General features: G+C 36.5%; 1 protein-coding gene across 1 annotated transcript in view; it reads left to right on the top strand.

Moving 5' to 3' along the window:
* The first annotated feature begins 10,965 nt into the window (after window positions 1-10,965).
* Window positions 10,966-19,042, top strand: part of LOC113233663 (protein amalgam-like) — a 243,903-nt gene continuing 235,826 nt past the window's right edge. The window contains exon 1 of the mRNA XM_026468836.1: window positions 10,966-11,200. Within this exon, the coding sequence (XP_026324621.1) occupies window positions 11,134-11,200 (67 nt within the window). The 5' untranslated portion in view covers window positions 10,966-11,133. The remainder of the gene's footprint in view (window positions 11,201-19,042) is intronic.

Below are 19,042 nucleotides of genomic sequence, written 5' to 3'. Positions count from 1 at the left end.
ATTGTAATGTCATCGCAGTACTATCTAATTTTGCTTGCTTCGTTGTCAGTCGAACAAACGAAGACTAAAGCGTGAATGACGCTCTGTATACGATTTTAATGACCTATAAGTTTGGACACTTTTTAGCGCGGACCCGACGTCCATATAATTGTAAGTCAATGTTAAATATAGAAAATCTCTTTTTAAGTTGCCCAAAAAGTAAAGCAATTTACCCAAAAAGGTGCTTAAAACACATTTACTTAGTTTAAGCATCGCAGTTATACAGGTTCTAATATTAAAATGTATATACATATATATGTATGTACCAACAAGTCGTGCGTTTGATGGTAAGCTACACGCCCGTCCATAACACTTTTTTGTGAAAGTATGTCACTACTAAGTTTTAATATTAATACAAAGACTAAACAAGAACAATTCCTTCTATCAACTGGATTCGAACCAATGTTTGTTGCCTCACCGCGGCTACGTGGTAATGTTAATAATTATTGTCACGATAAGCACATATTTCGAAAAATTTTACTTTTAACTTTATTATTGATAATTATCACCGTTCAATATTCGTTATTTGTAATATATCGCATAAAGCTGTCAGAATGTAATAAAAGCGAAGTAGTTCGATATATTTATACGCTAGGCGCTCAATCTGACATTAGCATGTGCGCTATGCTCGCTATTGTAATAAAACTTCAAGAAAGCGCTTTTATCATTTAAAGTTGACATATGAATGTGAATGTATATGACTACTGTGGCAGCCATTAGCCGCCGGTATTACGAAAGCTGTTACAACAGCAACCTATAAAAGATTTTATATTAATATACACTTGAGAGTGCGATGGAATTGCATGCAATCATTTCGCTATCCCCTTTCCTTTCTACCATCGGGGGACTAGACGTAGGCTGGAGTTCTATTCCTAAGTTATGGATATACCCAAGATTCGGCATTTATATGGTGTAAAGCATTGAAGTGGATTTCTATGCCTGAAGATTTGTTCCCTGAACGCTATAAATTGAGTTTTTTCAAGGCCAGAGCGAGTAAGATTACATAAGCTTTTTATGATACCAAAATGAACCAATAGACCACATATTAATTGCAATCAGATGTAATCCTATAATGCCCGTAAAAACATACATCTAATAACGTTTCGCCCGTTAATTCACTTCCATCTCCCACCCCAGTAATATCTTTTAGTGTTGCCATTTTGTTTTTTATTGATTAAACCCAAATCGAATTTGTAACGTTTTTTAAATCTGTTAGTTATTGCAAGTAGTAATAAGCATTTTACGAGTACCTCTGTGGCCGAACGGTTACCATGCTGGATTGCCACGCAGAGGTCCCGGGTTCGATTCACGGGTCGGGAGAAATATTTGTATGGTCTACATTTATTTCTTTCGTGAGCTTGTGTGTAATAAAAAGTGGTTGTCTATATGTGTGTCTATGGCACCCGCGATACAGGGATTCCCTAGTGCGAGGCTATGAGTGTGTGCGTTATTATTATTATTATTTTAAACTTAATAATTAATTATATGGACGTAGTTAAACAAAAAGGATCCAAATGGTGTGGGAAAACCAGCCAAACATCTAATTACAAAACAAACGGAATCACATTTCATCGGTAATTAAATAATAAATATGTAATTTTTATATTTTCGTCCATTATTGCAAAGCTGAATTGAAACTGGTCGAAGTGAAACAATTGACGACACCCGCTAATTGTTTCGGGCTGGCCAATCGGAGTGCAGTTGTCACCGTAATGATTTGGCAGAATAGTTTTCAAACAAGTTAAATGACATTTCGTCTCTATTTCTGGTTATATAGTCGATGAGTATATCTAAGTTATGTGTGAAATATATATGTGACCCCATGTCTCTAAAGTATTTTCTACTGGATCAAGTTTCGATCAAATATCTTAAATGTATATGGTATAAGTGTACAAGATGAAGCGTTTTAGGAACGTCTAAATGTAACACGCTTTAAATTGCAAAGATTTGAGGAGCATTGTATTACGCCTGTCACTCTGTGACATAAGTTGACATACTCACGCGCTTGTAATTTCACCAGCACCCTTACCCTTCAAAAGCGGAACGCAGTAATGCTCACAACAGTTTGGCAGCAGAAATGTGTAAGGTGGCAGCAGTACAATGTAACTTTTTTTTTAACTATTTTGTATGGCTAATGTTATGAAAAAAAATATTGTTTGTAATAGTTAATCTTTCTTTAATAGTGCCTACAAACGCACATAACTTGAACCTCAAATTGATAACACTGCACTGACCAGATCATTTCATATTGTAATTAAAGAAAAATCATAAATTTAACGAGGTATTAACGGTTAAACGGAAATAAAAACCGTTTTATATTTTTAAATGATTTAAATATAACTCGATAGGAAAATTAATAGTAATTTTTACCGATAAAATGAACCGGCCGATAGCTTTAAATTAACTTATTGGTAATTACAAACGTGCGTTAACTTATCTAGAGTTAAATTACGGTTTTTTTACACTTCAGTTTGTTTACGAGGTAGTAATGAGAGGGTAGATAAGTAACAGTTAAGTAACTGACATATTATTAACTTCACACTTAAGTGAGTTAATACGTTGTTTACTATTAGTCCATGAATATTTAAAAAACTTCAGGCAGCTCATAGAGTGGATAGGCATTTAAGTCTCCATTTACATTGACCTGAAAAATTTTAAAAGTAAATCCAGGGTAGTACTGCTGCCTTATCTATTTATAAAAATATATGTATGTAGTATAAATAATTAACATGTAAGTGTTTTGGTTATTACTGAAAGTTTACATTGTGTTTTTTTATATAATTAAAATTTCTGACGCAATACAGTAACGTGAGCATTGCTGTGTTCCGGCTTTGAAGGGTAAAGGTAATAATAATAATAAATTTATTTCTCTCTCCAAATTTTGGTTACAATATTTCGCACAGAAACAGATCTTTTTTCTAAAGTGACAAAATTTGTAGGAGACTGGAATCTAAACTAGATCAGAGATCTGTGTCTTATACTTCCAGGCTCCCCACCTCAAATTAAATGCCGTTTAAATTTACACCAATAACAGTGTGTGTGTGTGTGTATGTGTAAGGTGTTGTTTGTTTCAATTCGATTTATTGTTATTTGCAATGCTTAATTTTTTATTTAATACATTATACAGTCTACCAGCATTGAAATAGAGAAATCTTTATTAACCGACTACGGTCTATATAGCTCATAATACCTTCTTCTTTGTTTTTTGCTTATTATAATGGAAGAATCCATTTTAGCATGTTGATAGAGTATAGTACTAAGAATATAAAGCTGTCTGACCGTGAGGACTCCTGCTGGTGTGCTGGTGGAATTACGGGCACATTGGACTTGTCAACTTATGTGTCAGGGTGACGGGACGAATCGCAACGATCTGAGAGGGAATTTCCACTGCGCCTGGCACCCTGAGACATAAGTTGACAAGTCTCATGTGCCTGTAATTTCACCAGCACCCTTATTCTTCGAAACCGGAACGCAGCAAAATGAGCAATTAGTGGCAGTACTTCCCTTGACGAATTCTTTCACAAGGAGCTCTGCTGCTATTAAAAGTCTTGTAACCGTCTAATACTGAACTTTATGCCGTTTGTGTAACGTACGTTATGTCATGCCAGTTGATGCGAAAATCGCATATCTCGGTCACGTGCTTTGACACGTTAGGTACCGAGTACCGAATGCTTCAACTTACAATGATTGGAAAGGTTGAAGGCAAAAGACGCGCTGGTAGACGTAAAAAGTGATAGTTACGCAATATAAAGGTGTGGACCGGAGTCACGAGCGCAGAACAACGGTTTTCGTTTGGCTATGAATAGGGACAGCTCCCATATCTTTTATAAATAAGTTTTGTTAGTTTAGCCTCCCTATCAACCTCTTGGTTATACGGGCTTTTTAAATTGTGCAAAGAAGCCCGCTCTGGGACCTACTCAGTCAGGTCGTGACCCCATATCAGCCCGTTTGCACGGATGTCATCCGGTTCTCTGAAGGCTAGTACCTTAGGTGAGCCGCCCCGTGTGCACGTACAGTACTCTCCCTATTTTCCAGATAGGTATCGGAGCTGTAGGCATACTCACTTCCCGTTGCGCTCTGCGCAACTAACTGTTGCCACCGCTAAGTCGTTGGTTCTAAGTCTACAACCAAAACTCCTCTTTTGTGGCGAAGTTGTAAGGCATGCTCATTTCCCGACGCCGAAAAACGGCGTCCATCCAGTTCCCAATAACCTAAGCGGCTGGAGAGATCGCAGGATATCTAGTTCATCCTCTACTAGCTTTCCGGGCTAGTGCCGGAGATGCCGGTCGTAGTGGCTTGCGATCATGTCTGGACATAGCTTCCAACTTAAAGGGCAACTCACGTGCGTCTCCTCGCCTTAGGCTCTCGTCTAGACCGCTACTACGATGCGCTAGCTGCGCACTTAACGAACGCCCAGGCCACTTGCTACCGGGGCAGACGAACATGGAAAGGCTAATTAAGAAGAAGAAACCCTTGTGTCACATTTCACATTCCGTTTCGACTACTAGGTTTTCAGTCCAGAAACTGTGAAAACAAACCATTATTTGTACAAGTTTCAGTTTATTAATTTCAAGGTTGTGAACTCACGCGGTCACAAACGTTACTGTAATTAAAATTTATAGCCTATGGTTTTAAATACTTCTAGAAAAAACTGTTAGTGTACATATTTTTTATTTCTAGAAATCGAAATAAGTAGAATTTATTTTATGATCTCGGTGGCCCAAGAGGTTCCGAATTCGACTCCCGGTAGGACCAATTTGTGAACGTTGATCAATGATCAAATGATCAATCAACCTTAATGTATCTCTTTCAAACCTTTTAATACGGGAACTCATCTGTAATTACAATATAATCGCCCGGAAATAAGCACTTAATTGTAGAAATAGACAGACAACTTACATTAAATCATTCAAAAATAATCTAGAAGACCATAGCTATAAGATGTAATACAGGTTAGCTCCGATCTTGTACACTGTATGTCAAAATAAACCGTCCATCGCTGTTTAGAATTCAATCTTAAAATAATAGTAATAGGGAGTGTTTTATTGTTGATAGTTTCGTGTACACTGCCGGTAAAAATAAACTGGACACCCCGATTTATTGGTATAGTCCTTTCTTTGATGTTCCGTTTACAAGATACAGAGAACTATAAGATACTGTGTGCAGACAGAAGTTTTAAAAATATTTTTGTTTTATAAATATGTCAAAAACTTTCTGGAAAAAGCGCCCCATATAGACCAGACACTATTAACAATTTAGAACAAATGAATGAATGATATTAAAAATATTTTTTAAGTTCATTAGAAAATTTGATCTGACAAAATGCAACAGGCCCATACTAGGGAAATCCTAAAAATTCCCGCCCCGTAGTACAGGGTATTCCTTAGTTTGAGACCAGCAGGGCTAAAAAGGCCGTATTGGCAGAATCATAATATGATTAATTAACAATTCATGTTATGAATTTCTTACAATTCATATTACGCTATTCATCTATTTGACAGTGTTCTATAAAGGTCTCCATAGAACATTGTCAAATAGATGAATTGCGTTTTTGTTTTGTTTGAAAATGCATAATATGAATTGTCAATTAAACATATTATGATCCTGCCAATGTGGCCTTTTTAGCCTTTTTGCTTATGCAGGCAATTGGTGTGGTTGTTTCATATATATGAAAAAATCTTCCGGGCAACCAATTTTGGTTCTGTATACTTCATCATCATCATCAGTGCATTATACGATTCACTGCTGAAGACGGGTAGCACCCTAAGCCCTCAGGTTTAGACCATCACACTTGAACTTGACAAATTTTTGTTACATATTATTCATCACGATGTTGCTTATTTACTAATATTTGGTTGAAAACCAATAAAAAAGATCGGACAGCAAGCACAAAAAGAAAAATTCGTGAGGTCATTCGTGGCTTAGTTGGCATAGTCTTTGGCACGGTTTGCTAGAAGACGTCGGTTCAAATCCGGCTGGATCGAAGGGATTTTTCTGAGTGTTCGATCTTTGTATTAATAATTGTAACAAACTAGTGGAGTAATTTAACAAAAAAATAATTGAATATCAATTCAATACAAATGTAATATTTACTAATTTAGTAATTTAACTAGAAAATGGCATCATAGTAATTCTAGAATATTAAGAAATAACGGTACATCACTTTCTTTCCACAACTAAATGAAAGAGAGAAAATTTAAATTTTTTTAGACATTAACAAGAAGCGTGTTCTATCAACAAACGTGTCCTATCTCGCTAGTAAGTGACCTACTAGGCGTATCTTATTTATTACTAAAGCTGTAGAAAGCCTAATACAAACAAAGCTATTTATTAGCGCTATTTCTGATAGACTTTAATAACTGCCCTGCTGTAAAGATCTAGAAAGGATTCACTTTCACCTCCCTAATTTGAAGGTCAACACATGCACGCACTACGTAGCAGTAGATTTTTTTTATTCGGTTCACAAAACTGGATACAATTCAGATATAAACTGCAAGTATTTTATTTATATAGTGACACGATGAGAATGTATCCTACTTGATGTGACTACAACATGCAAAACAGACCAGAATAACTGTATAAACATCAAATTATTACAGTAACTCTAAATTTCAAGTATTTAAAAAAAACTCAACAAAATCTGTCGCATAGTTTACATAATAGACACTTTCTAATTGAGTTCCTATCTGAGACCACAGCACCAGAGAAAATGTCGAAATCGAAACGGGTACCATTGTAAGAAGAGCACATGCGATACAATGGACAGTGTTGACCGAAGTTAGTCCTACAAATAGGGAGCGAAAATGTTTTACGATTTTGCAGGCAACAAAGCAAACAAAGCAAGTTTTTATAAAACATAGTCAATTTACCAAAAATAATTTCGATACTCCCTCTTAGGGTCGTATTTTAGAATTCTACTCAATGCTCAAGTCAGGATTTGAGTATGGTTTAAAGCACTCGAAATCATACTCAAGTCCCGTCCATTAGGGTCGTATTTCCAGTGCTTGAAATCATACTCAGATCCTGACTTGAGCATTGAGTAGAGTTCTGGAATACAACCCTGAGTCTCCGAACAAAATTCTAACACACCCTCCATGACGTTTATGAAACTAGAAAATGGACAGTGGCAGAACTGAGACGAAGTAGTCTCACAAGGAATTCATTCAGAAAAAAACTTTTAAGTTTTTAGAGTAGGTAGGTTATTTGACACTTTTTAGATCTGCATTTGGTAGGAAAGGTTCAAACCTGGCAAGCCCCTTGCCTGACGAACCGTAACTCACTCCTGTGTTTCGGCTAGCGCTTTCTTTTGATCACTTTCAGTTGTCACTGTTTAGAGCGATTAATTTAAATATTATTTATAGAGATTTTTTTGTGAAATAACGCCACTAGTTTTGTTATCATTATGAGCATGAAGATCGAACACACAGAAAAGTTTTTCGTCGACCCGGTGGCACTTGAACCCACGTCCATGCTGCGCCGTAGTATTGTCCTAGCCGTCAGAGCCACGGGTCCTCATTGTGGAAATTCTGCAATGTGTTTTTATTCTTGTTTGTACAGATCTTTGTACTGACATTAATTTCAATTTCATTCGTCATTTAAATATTATTTGTGTATGTTGCGAACGCAACAATTTTTGTAATTTTAACATAATTTCCAAAGCAGTAACAAAACGCTGCTCGTCAAGGGCACATTACGTAGGCTTATTGTGAACCAATCGAATAACACCACATATGTGTTTTTCATCCCTATTACATTTGTCATCGATTTAACAGCACTACTCCTGTAACTAACCAGTCACCTATTTTAAAATATAACACAGTTAACTAAAATCGTCTTTGATTTTACGAGTCGTCGAGCTCCTGATCGTCATCTACTTTGGGTCTGGCGGCTCCAGTGTACGAAAATAAAATCTGATGGATTATTAAAGGCCATGGAACAAAAATTGTTTATATCGAGTTATTAGGTTTTCGCGATTGTTACACATAGGAAATGAAACTATTTTTCCGGATTTAAAACGCGTATATTTGGTTTTTCAAACAGACCAACGTTTCGGCTTTTTACAGGTCCCATGATCACGGTTGACTGAGGTGGTACAGTCATCAACCAGTTATATCTAATATTAATGTAAACCACCCTATTTTTTCACTATAGTTACAACAGTTATTAATTTAATACCTTATTTTTAATTTTACGAAGAAAGCATTCTAATTTACGCTACATTATGTTTTACAAATCATTTTATTTTTACAATACGAATTTTTATTCAGTTAAATGTATTATTAATTAGTAATGACAATTGGAATAAATTAAAACATATTAATTAGTACTGTAGTCTTACGTCTGTTTGGGATTTTTCATCAGAGGAAATACTGGATCCCAAACTGGTGGTAGGGAAAAACCATCTTCTCTATTGAAATTAGGATGTTCTTTTAATTTCAATGGCCTCTCGCAGCATCCTGGGTAGATAACGGACTTCTTTTGCAAGGACCTGGGGTTTGTAAAACTTCATTGAATGTGTAGGTTTATCCATGCCATGCTCGCAGACTGCAGACTTGTTGGCAAAATTGTTTATGTTAGTAATAACCATAACCAGTCTAACCATAAATAGTCCTGCAAGGTTTAAGGAACAATTTTACAAAGTACCCTTTAAATTTTTTCATAAATATAAGATCAGCGACCACAAGGCGTAATAATGTTCGAATGCGGGCTCGAATACTTGACAATTTTCTATGGACAACACCGCAATAGAAAACCACGTCAGCTTAAAAAAAATCTTTAAGACTTTTGTTTTAAAAACCGCAGACGCCATAAATCGTACAGCTCAATTGAAAAAAAAAAAAACAATTCACAGCTTTTGCAATATCGCGAATAACTTTTTACAGCTGGAAGTTGTAAAGTTTTATGGTTTCACGAATCATTCTGATGGTTTTATTCCTTTTTTTATTTTCGCACATTCATCGCAAGAGAGAGAGAGAGAGAGAGAGATAGAGAGAGAGACTGAAGATCAAACCAATAACGTCAGTTTATTTCTGTGAAAGCAATTTAGTTTATTGAATGTTTGGATGTTTCACTACAATGATATTAAATTATTTTTGTGAAATTAATCCACTAGTTTGTTAATTAGATCGAACACTTACAAAAAAACTCCTTCGATCCGGTTGGATTTAAACCAGCGTCTTCTAGCAAACCGTGCTGGATGCTATAACTGCTTCCGTGGCCGAACGGTTGCCATGCCACGCAGAGGTCCCAGGTTCGATTTCCGGGACGGGAGAAATATTTGTATGGCCATTTATTTCTCTCGTGAGTTTGGGTGTAATTTGTGGTTGTCCATGGCACCCGCGACACAGGGTTTACCTAGCGCGGGGCTATGTTGAGTGTGTGCGTTATTATTATTAATATGCAAGTGAGAAATAAATATAATAAACTACATAAATAAAATAAAAAATACTGTTAACTGTAATAATATAAAAATTTTCCGGATTTAAATCGCGTATATTTGTTTTTTCAAACAAACTGACGTTTCGGGCCCTTTACAGGTCTCCTTCATAGCGCGGTTGTCTGAAGCTTTGTCTCTGTTCCTTTTCCTTACTCATGTGATGCAGTGCCAATCGGAGCTTTAAATCATGTTTAAATCGCAAAGATCTGAGTGGCACTGCCACCGCACCCGTCCCCCTGAGACATAAGTTGATAAGACCCAAGAGCAAAAACAAATATATGCGATTTAATTTCGGAAAAATAGTTTTTTCCGGATTTCCTATGTGTAACAATTGCGAAAACCTAAGAACTCGATAACATTAATAATGTTTCATGGGAAATGAGACGCTTTTCGTCGATTCTGAAAAAATACACTTTTTGAGTTAATACAATATTGTATTAATAGTGCGGTGTAATGTTATTAATTTTTTAAATTTTCTAATCGTTTTTTCTCTACTTTACAATTTTGAGGTACTACAGCATTTAGTTTCATGTTCGGTATTAAAACTACTAAGTTAACTAACGCTGATTTACCTTGTCGTACTACATTTCCGTATATTTTTTCAAATTCAAACAGACTCCCTTGAAAGAAGTTAATGTTGGAGCGGTCCAATTTTAATATAATCATCAATAGTTGTCACTGAAAGAATGGATAAGTATCTGGGCCAAGAAATAAAAATGGACAGAGAAAGTCAGCTCAATGAAATTAACAGGCATATATGATGTGGGCAGTATATTTAAAACTGGAGTTTGCTTTTAAAATGAATCTCACTGCGGATCAAAAAGCAAGAATATTCGACTTCAGAAAACTGGTGGGAACTGGTGGCTCAGACAGGAAAGCAGAATCGTAAATGTCACCAAACGCATAACGAACGTATGTGGCTGTGGGCGGGTCACGTTGCTAGAATGGCGACCTTGGGGTGAAAAACGCAGATGCGTTGGAAGGATGACATAAATAAAGTGGCGAGGTTGAATTGGATACAGGTGGCACAGAACCGAGAGAAGTGGCAGAAACTGAAGGAGGCCTACATCGCTATGGTTGAGAACGGCTAGAAAGAAGAAGATGAAAAAAGTTGTTACTGACCTTCGTTCTTGGAACATTCCACGTCTTCAATTAAATTACTCTCTTACGATGACGGCCTGCATTTAATACTCGACAATGATGAAATTCTTTAATAATCTGATAATTTTTTCATATGGTGTATCATTTCACTTCACCTTAACCGCAAACAGTGTCGTCATAAGTTTAGAACCGGGTTTCAGTTTGATGGCTTTTTAAAATTCCTTTTTATTGCGCTAATGTAAAAAAATAAAATTAAGTCAAAATGCACAGCGGTCTTACACTTGGCTATAAAATGGAACGCGTTCAATTTTATTTTCAATGTTAAAGCAGTAATTATAAATTATTTATGGTACAATGCGTTAATGCTATATATTTTTTTATTTTCACAGATAAGAAATCGTGCCTACAAGAAAGGAATGTGCCTTGTGCTGTTTGGTGATTTAGTGTAATTTTTTCAAAGAAAGTATATTTTTTAGAAAAATATTTGAAAAACTCAGTGCCTGTAGTGTGTTCTCGATTTTTAGTGATTTATTGTAATAAAAACGTGTTAGAACACTATGGCGTTACGGAGGATGTGTATATGTTTGGCGTTTTTCGTGGTGATTGCCTTCTCGCAGAGTTCAGGTGAGTTATACTATAGTGCTTGTAATTTTCAATTTGTACGTATAATACATTTTTAAATTGAGCTAATCACAACAGCAAAAACAGTTTTTCTTGTTCGAGGTCTCACCCCTAGCACAGAACAATAAATATTCTACTGTATGTTACTGTACTGGTTAGTTAGCGTCAGACGCGTGCCAACTATTGGTCACGAAAGACCTATTAAGGTTCAGTCAGCCATTTTCGCTTTGTATGCTATGGATGTATCATTCTTTCGTGTAAATTCTCTAAAATCCTAGAAAAATGCATATCATCGAAAAGTCTTACTTTAAAATTTCATAAATTCTGCACAACTCAGAGGTCAGATTCGAACCCACGGGCTTTGCTTTAATGGCTACCACGGCTTTTAACAAACAAATACACTGTATAATTAAAAGCTTCATTATAATACCTAACGTCAGTGACCTACTTAGTAAAAATAAACCAAAATCTAGGTAGGTACTATGAGAACACTAGAATTAAAGACGTGAGTAACCAGCGAAGCGCATTTAGAACAACATGTAGGTTAACTAATTTTAAGCCTTAGAGCAAAAAAGTCGAGTTCAAGATGTAAATAAAAAATTGGCACAAAAAATTAGAGCTTCTCTCGCTAACGAATAACAGTGCGGTTGGTTCAATGTACTGAGTATGATAGGTGTAAAAACATTTTAAGACTACATATTTAGAATTGTTTGCGGTTACATAAAGATGCCATAAGAAAGTAAAATATCTTATTTTATATAGAGTCTTATTTTATATATTTATATAGAGTATATAACCAGAAATAGAGACGAAGTGTCATTTAATTTGTTTGAAAATTGTTCTGCTAAATCATTACGGTTGACATCTGCGCTCCGATTGGCCAGCCCGAATTCGAAACAATTGACGGGTGTTGTAAAGTAACGCCTTTTCAAAAAACAACAAAAAAAAAACATAAAAAATTGAGAATTTAAATTTCTAGAATTCTAAACATAATATTAGACGTATAGATTTGAAAACAGACGTTGTTTACGCCAAATGGTGTGTTTTAATAATAATAACATTATATTTAAACAAACTTTTGACCTTGACTGTTTTTTTTATATTAAGCATACTATTATATTACAACATCACGAAGCCTTATAAAAATAAAATAAATTTACAATAATAAAACACTTAATGTAAAATTGTTACATCACTCTATAATCAAGCAATCAAGACTATAATTGATAATTATCTCATGTTACACTAAGATTGCCGTTACAAATTGGCCTCCTCCATACTAATAGTCTAATTGGCGTTCTTACTGACAAAGGCTGTCAAAACGCGGCGAAGCGAGCTGTCATCGTGACAGCTGTCAGATTGAAAGCGTGCCTCATATCGATTTAAATTTACCGCTAGTCCGTTTTTATTAACCTTAAATGTATTTGGGCTGCTAAGGCTTTTTTATAATGTATGTTACGGTTTTTGCCACTAACTTTAATGGTGACGAAAAAAATAGTTAAAAGTCGATATTACCTTTAGTCGAATTCAAATTTTTTTCCGTACTAATAAGGTTCATTTTGCTTGGGTCGAGCGGTAGGTCCAATGGCTTTATTTCAGATTTTTTTTTAAAACACAAAACTAAATCCATTTGACAAATAGATTTCGTATACTATCCGTGTTCTATTTGGTTCAGTTCATATTAAAAAAATCATTGGTGTATTTAAAGTACCTATTGAATACAACGGTTCTCTTGTAAAATTTCGAGTTAAGTTTGTGTTTTTTTTTTCTATCTGAAAATTTTTTGGAATCGTGTTTTCACACCATATAGTAATCAGTATTGTACTGAGGGGTAGCTCTAATGCGTAGCGAGAGGTACTTCTAAGAATATAAACTGGAATTAACTTCAAAGATTTGGTTTATTTCACATTTTTTACATAGTTTATACTTTCAGTCTAGGATGTAATATGTAATATGTCAAGATCTTCTGTTTTCTTACTTCAATTCTTTAAAAGTATTCTAATTACAAAAACTATATTCACTAGCTATATTCTGCCAGCAATTCTGCTCATAGAGCCTAGACTACAGTATACATCATCAATTTATGTATATCCCCAAATGAAAGTGATTGATTAAACAATATCAATGTTAAGCGGAATCAATCGACGGCCTCCGTGATCGAGAGGCTTGCACACCGGTTTTCATGGTGTCGCCATCTCTGAGTCAATGTAGAAAACTAACTTTTCTATATTGTCATGGGTCTGGGCGTTTGTGGTACCGTCGTTGTTTCCGATTTCCATAACACAAGTGCTTTAGCTACTTACTTTGGGATCAGAGCAATGTATGTGAAGTTATCTAATATTAATCAAGCTATTTGAGGTTATGTCGACGCGTAATAGAAGATTTTGAAGAGTACTCTATGTGTGTGTGGCTATAGTATAATAATCTGCCCGAAACGTCTATCAGCGGTCTGTATACAGTACCAAAATTAATTCTACCCTTCCCTGTCCTTGACTGAACCAGAAGTATGCTCACTTTATTGTGCATTCTCTTTCTTTTCAATCCTTTGGACAGCAAACGAATAGAATGCTTTGCTTACGAATTTGTATCCTGGTAAATGGTCAAGAATATTGTGTAGATAGATGATAAATTCTAGATGCGTAATATCCATCCTCAAGTTTAAGGTTATTAGTTATACGATTTTAAAATGGTTTTATGAGATAAATTGTTTTTTGTTGATATAATCACGTCCACGTCAAAGAAACACCATAATGCTTTACTTCTTCTTTCTCTGTTCAGCGCCCTAAGTTTCTGATACGACAGGATATTAATTTTTTCCCTAAAAATAACTTTCACAAGCTTTCCTCTGTCTCTGTTTCCTTCGATAATGAGTCTAAGAAAACTGTCGTAACGGATTGATCCCCTATTTTGGCATTTTTTCCTTTCTTTCTCTCCTGTCTTGAACAAGCTTCTCTTTTCTTGCGTTTTTCTTAACACTTAATTGGGTTGTGCTTTCTGTCCAGCTAATACTCTCCACTCTTCTCCCGCACGACATCTCAAATGATTCCGAGCAGTCTCTAGCTTGTCCATCTCTCACTAGCTGGCATTGTATCTCCTCCTCCTAGCGTCGTGCACCTCACTACTGAGGTTCGCGACTCCACTCGGAAACAAGCTCCGCATTACAACACTGTGCCATCTGTGGAGGTTTTCGGCATAGTGGACCGCATCATACAGACCCATGCCGACAGCCGCACAAACTTGGTCGAACCATGTTGTGGAACAGCGACCCCTCAAACATTTACCGTCGATCCGCTCAGTGACCATTAGTTGTTCGAGGTTGTGCTTTTTTTATTAGTATTATTATTTATTTTTTTATTAGTTGTTCTTTCCTGGTAATGTGACCAAAGATATCAAGTATCCTATGCAGACATAAGGTATTGGCATTGTATACGCCCCAAATAATATTAATAATAATAATAATGTGCCAGACAAATACACCAATTGCTTGATTTCAACTAAAGAATTTCCTGTACTTTCAACGGAATTCATTCTAGGGCGCTTCTGAGATCACCCAGACCAGAGCCAATTTAGAAAAGTTCATTTCCTAATTTAGTCTTACCGGGAATTGAACCCGGAACCTTCTCTTGCAGTGCTCACAGTATAATCCGTTGGGCCACCGAGGTTGTCTACATAATATAATATATACCTTATCAGTCGTTTCCTGGCCATTTTGAAATTTTTTATAGATGCTTTGCTACAATCTCAAAAACTTTTGAAGTGTTTATGTACAAGATTAAAGAAAGTAGCAAATGTGTACGTTTGACATAGTAAGAGATATTGCTCAAGACTGTGAGAGCTTATCAGTCAAATTTTATCTCAAGCGTTACACAAGGGCCTACTTCCGATTACTACACTAGAAAGTGCGCATTTTGTGAAACATGGTGTAACGGCTGGGATAGAATAGGGAATGTTTGACGGTTTGGTTAAATGGAAACGATAGATGTTAGCAGAATAACAACAGAAATGCAAACAAACGTGGAAGGATAACAGAGAAAAACGATCTCCTACAGTTGATACCCTAAGATATTTGACCCACTAACCTTTTTTATTTGGTTGGTTTTTTGGTTTGGTTTTGAGTAGATCAGTGTGTTAAACAAACTTAACATTAAACGCTAAGCCGTAAAATTCATTTTGTTATGACTTTCTTATTGCACCATTTGTGAATGGTTACTTTAGTAGCAGTAGAGTTCCTTGTGAAAGAATTCATCCAGGGCAGTACTGTCATCTTACCTATTTCTACCGCCAATCGGTAATGTGAGCATTACTGCGTTCCGGTTTTGAAGGGTAAGGGTGCTGGTGAAATTACAGGCACATAGGACTTTTCAACTTATGTCCCAGCATAACAGGTGCAGTGACAGTGCCCCTCAGGTCTTTAGGATTTGAAGCTCTGAGTGGCACTGCAATTGTTGGACAGGCGTGTAGCTGAACACCAGGCGCACGATTTGTTTGTCCCGTGTCTAATTGGTATTATGAAAAAATAAACTTTTTAGAGACAACTTGATCTTTAATTACATTACATAAATACAATTCTCAACCGAAATGATGGAATTTCTATACTTTTTCTTTTGTTGAATGCGTAAGAAGGCTATCAGAATCAAAAGATCGGCTAGGAGGTCAAATATCCTAGAGTATCAACTGTATATATTTTTTTAATTTGTTATAAAGCAAAACAAAATCTTACATATGACTAATTACAATCTAGCCATTTTACAAGAGTAATAAGCAATTTTAAATTAAAACAATTTCCTAATATAAAAATAACTTATGTGAAGAAAATCTCCATTGACAAAATATCTATATTCGCAGGGAGAACACTTCGTTCATGTGTTCATAGTCTTATTAACACTGGCACTAGCATTTATTTTATTCACTATAAATTAATTACACTAACTCAAAAGGTTTAGTTCCTTGTAGTGTACGCACTATATTTGTATTGTTCAGTAGTTGCATAGCTTCCATGTTCACGTAATATTGATGTCTATGTTCGTGAGCTTCGGCGTACTTTTTATCATCAATTGTACATGTCACAACCAAAATGAGGATGTCCTTTATTTGAAAGCAGGACAACAAATCTAACCGTAACAGAGAAACGTATCATAATAATTACAGGTTTTAGCTAGACGGCCCGCCGTCCACAAAGGCATACAAATACAACAACCAAGTGCAGCTATAAAATAAACAAATTACCTGTAGTACGGTAAAACACAAGCAAATAAATCTCTAGCAGTTTTGCAACATCGATAGATGTAATAAAATTCCGGTTAGACAACATTCCTAACGATTGAAACAGCGTACAAATTAATTGCGTTCTTGTTGTTGAGTCACGTGTTTTTATTTGCGAAAATATTGTTAAGATGTGCTATTCCATGAAATGCTGCATATCGCTAACGATCGGCTACATATGACATATTAGTGGCTGCGAATGACAGTGAATGATTTTTAACCGACTTTTTAAACGAAAAAGAAGGAGGGTTCTCCTACCGACTGTATTTTTGTGTGTCTCTGACATTTATGGACCGATTTCAATGATTCAGTTTTTGTTGGAAAGGAGGTACCTCAGTAGAAGCCCCATTCAAAATGTGAAGAAAATATTCCACCTATAAGGGTGGCAAATTAGGGGTTGGATTCGATTATTAACGAGGCTTATTAACAATAATCCTCTTGTGGAGTCGAAGCTCCAAAATCTCGATCATCGCAGAAAAGTAGCCTGCTTGTCGGTTTTCTATCGGATACATTTCGGGGAGTGTGCGCAGGAACTTTTCAATTTGGTTCCGCCCTCACCGTTCCTCCTTCGGTCGACTAGAAGGTCCGGAGCACTCCATTCTTGTGTCGTTGATATTCCACCTATTCGCACTAAGCGCTTTGCTTCCTCCTTTCTGATGCGTACGGCAAAGGAATGGAATGCTCTACCGGCATCTGTATTTCCCGAAAAGTACAATTTGGGGCTATTCAAGGCTAGAGTGAATAGGCATTTTTTAGGCAAACGCGTCCCATCGTCGGTCACATCGTCGCTTAACATCAGGTGAGATTGTGGCCAAGCGTGTGTCTATTATATATATATATATAAAAAAAGATTTATTGGATTTCACCCATGTTCCGTTAACCGAGTTCAATAAAACTTGATATATAGATGCAATCCCACAAACTTTTGAGGTCGCTTTTTCTACGAAAAATAGACGGACTGATCAAATCGTGCACCTGGTAGCAAGCGACATGTCTACCCATCAGTTGCAGTGATACACAGAGCTTTCAATCGCGAAGATCTGAGGGAAACTGCCACCATCTTGCTTGCAGTTTACCAGCACCCGTAACCCTCAAAACCGGAACGTAGTTAATGCTCACGATGTTGATGTAGTAAAGTCTTCCGCTGGCATGCGAATACAGGACGATGCATTGATAATAGAGAAAAGAGAAGCTTAAAGAGGATCACCTTTGCTGGTACGACCATGTCAGCAGAAGGGAAGAAGATTGCTCTGTAAAAGATTTTCTGAATGATTATCAGGTGACATGCCTATAACAGTTGCTGTGCCACTCGGAGCTTTAAATCGAAGATCAGTGGGGCACTGCTATTGCTCGTCACCTTTCCTCCTCCTCAATTTACAGCTTGGCGGCAGAAATAGGTATGGCTAACACTGTTTCAGCACAGGACCATTGCTAAAAATGTGATTTCATATTGATAATAATGGCATCCCAAGGAGACTCCACTTTTTGTTAATTAATTTCCTAATGAGACATTAACATGGTATTAAAGAATACTCGGTAAACACGATCGCGTGTCCAAGAGTCATTCGACGCCCCCGCTCTTCAGGTGAACTGTGCATTTCATCCAAGAAGAATTGATGCGGTATTGTGATTGCTAATAACGGAAAGTTTTTCGTATTATGAAAGACATCCATCCACCATCAGAAATCCGATTCATAGACGTTCCGAGATTATACAAATGGATCGAACCCACTTCGGGTGTCGCTTGTGCAGTAATTCCGAGAAAATACTAATATCGCTTGTACACCTAGATATAAAACAATTACTGTCAAATAAGTAATATTCGACAAAATTAAAAGACAAGTATCCAGTATGAAGCTTCATTCGCATCACGCGTCTTTTCATTTGGTCAAGTATTGCTTATTAGGCAGTAATTGTTTCGGACGGATGTCGGACGGACATCGAGAGTAGACCCCTTGATACGAATCGGATGTAGTGCGCAAACTCAATGGTTTGTCCTACCGCCTCTCAAACAGAGGCCGTGAGTTCAAATTCGGACGAAATTAAATTTGAATTGTACCATGAGCTTTTCGGTGAAGGAAAATATCGTGATGACACCTGCACGTCGAAGAATGTCACTCTCGGAAAACGAGTGAGGTTTCCGTCCAGGGTAGCGGATTATGGCCTAAACCTGCCTGATAGCAGATCCATGCCCAGCAGTGCTTCTTATAAATGGGTTGATGATGATGTGATAAAAGCACTTGACGTATGAAAACATGTAAATTTATAATTATTATTTTCCCTAAAGGCGGTCACTAGACTTGGGTCAGTACCAAAAAAAAGCCTACCTCAAAAGTTCGTGGAGTTACATCTATTTGCCAAGTTTTATTGAAATCGGTTACCGGAAAGTGCACGAAACCGGATACATCGCCTAGTTTGCCACCCTTAGAGGTGGAATATTTTCGCCAAATTTAAATGGGACCACTGTTAAGGGGTACCTCTTTCCAACAAAAAAAGAATCATCAAAATTGGTACAGAAATGCGTTATCGCGTAACATAAGTAAAAAAATACAATCAAATTGGGAACCTCCTTCTTTGTCCGAT

Source organism: Hyposmocoma kahamanoa, unplaced genomic scaffold, assembly GCF_003589595.1.
Source record: "Hyposmocoma kahamanoa isolate Upper Pololo Valley unplaced genomic scaffold, ASM358959v1 79, whole genome shotgun sequence".
In the NCBI taxonomy this organism is placed as follows: domain Eukaryota; kingdom Metazoa; phylum Arthropoda; class Insecta; order Lepidoptera; family Cosmopterigidae; genus Hyposmocoma; species Hyposmocoma kahamanoa.
This window is presented reverse-complemented; position numbering and strand designations above follow the sequence as displayed.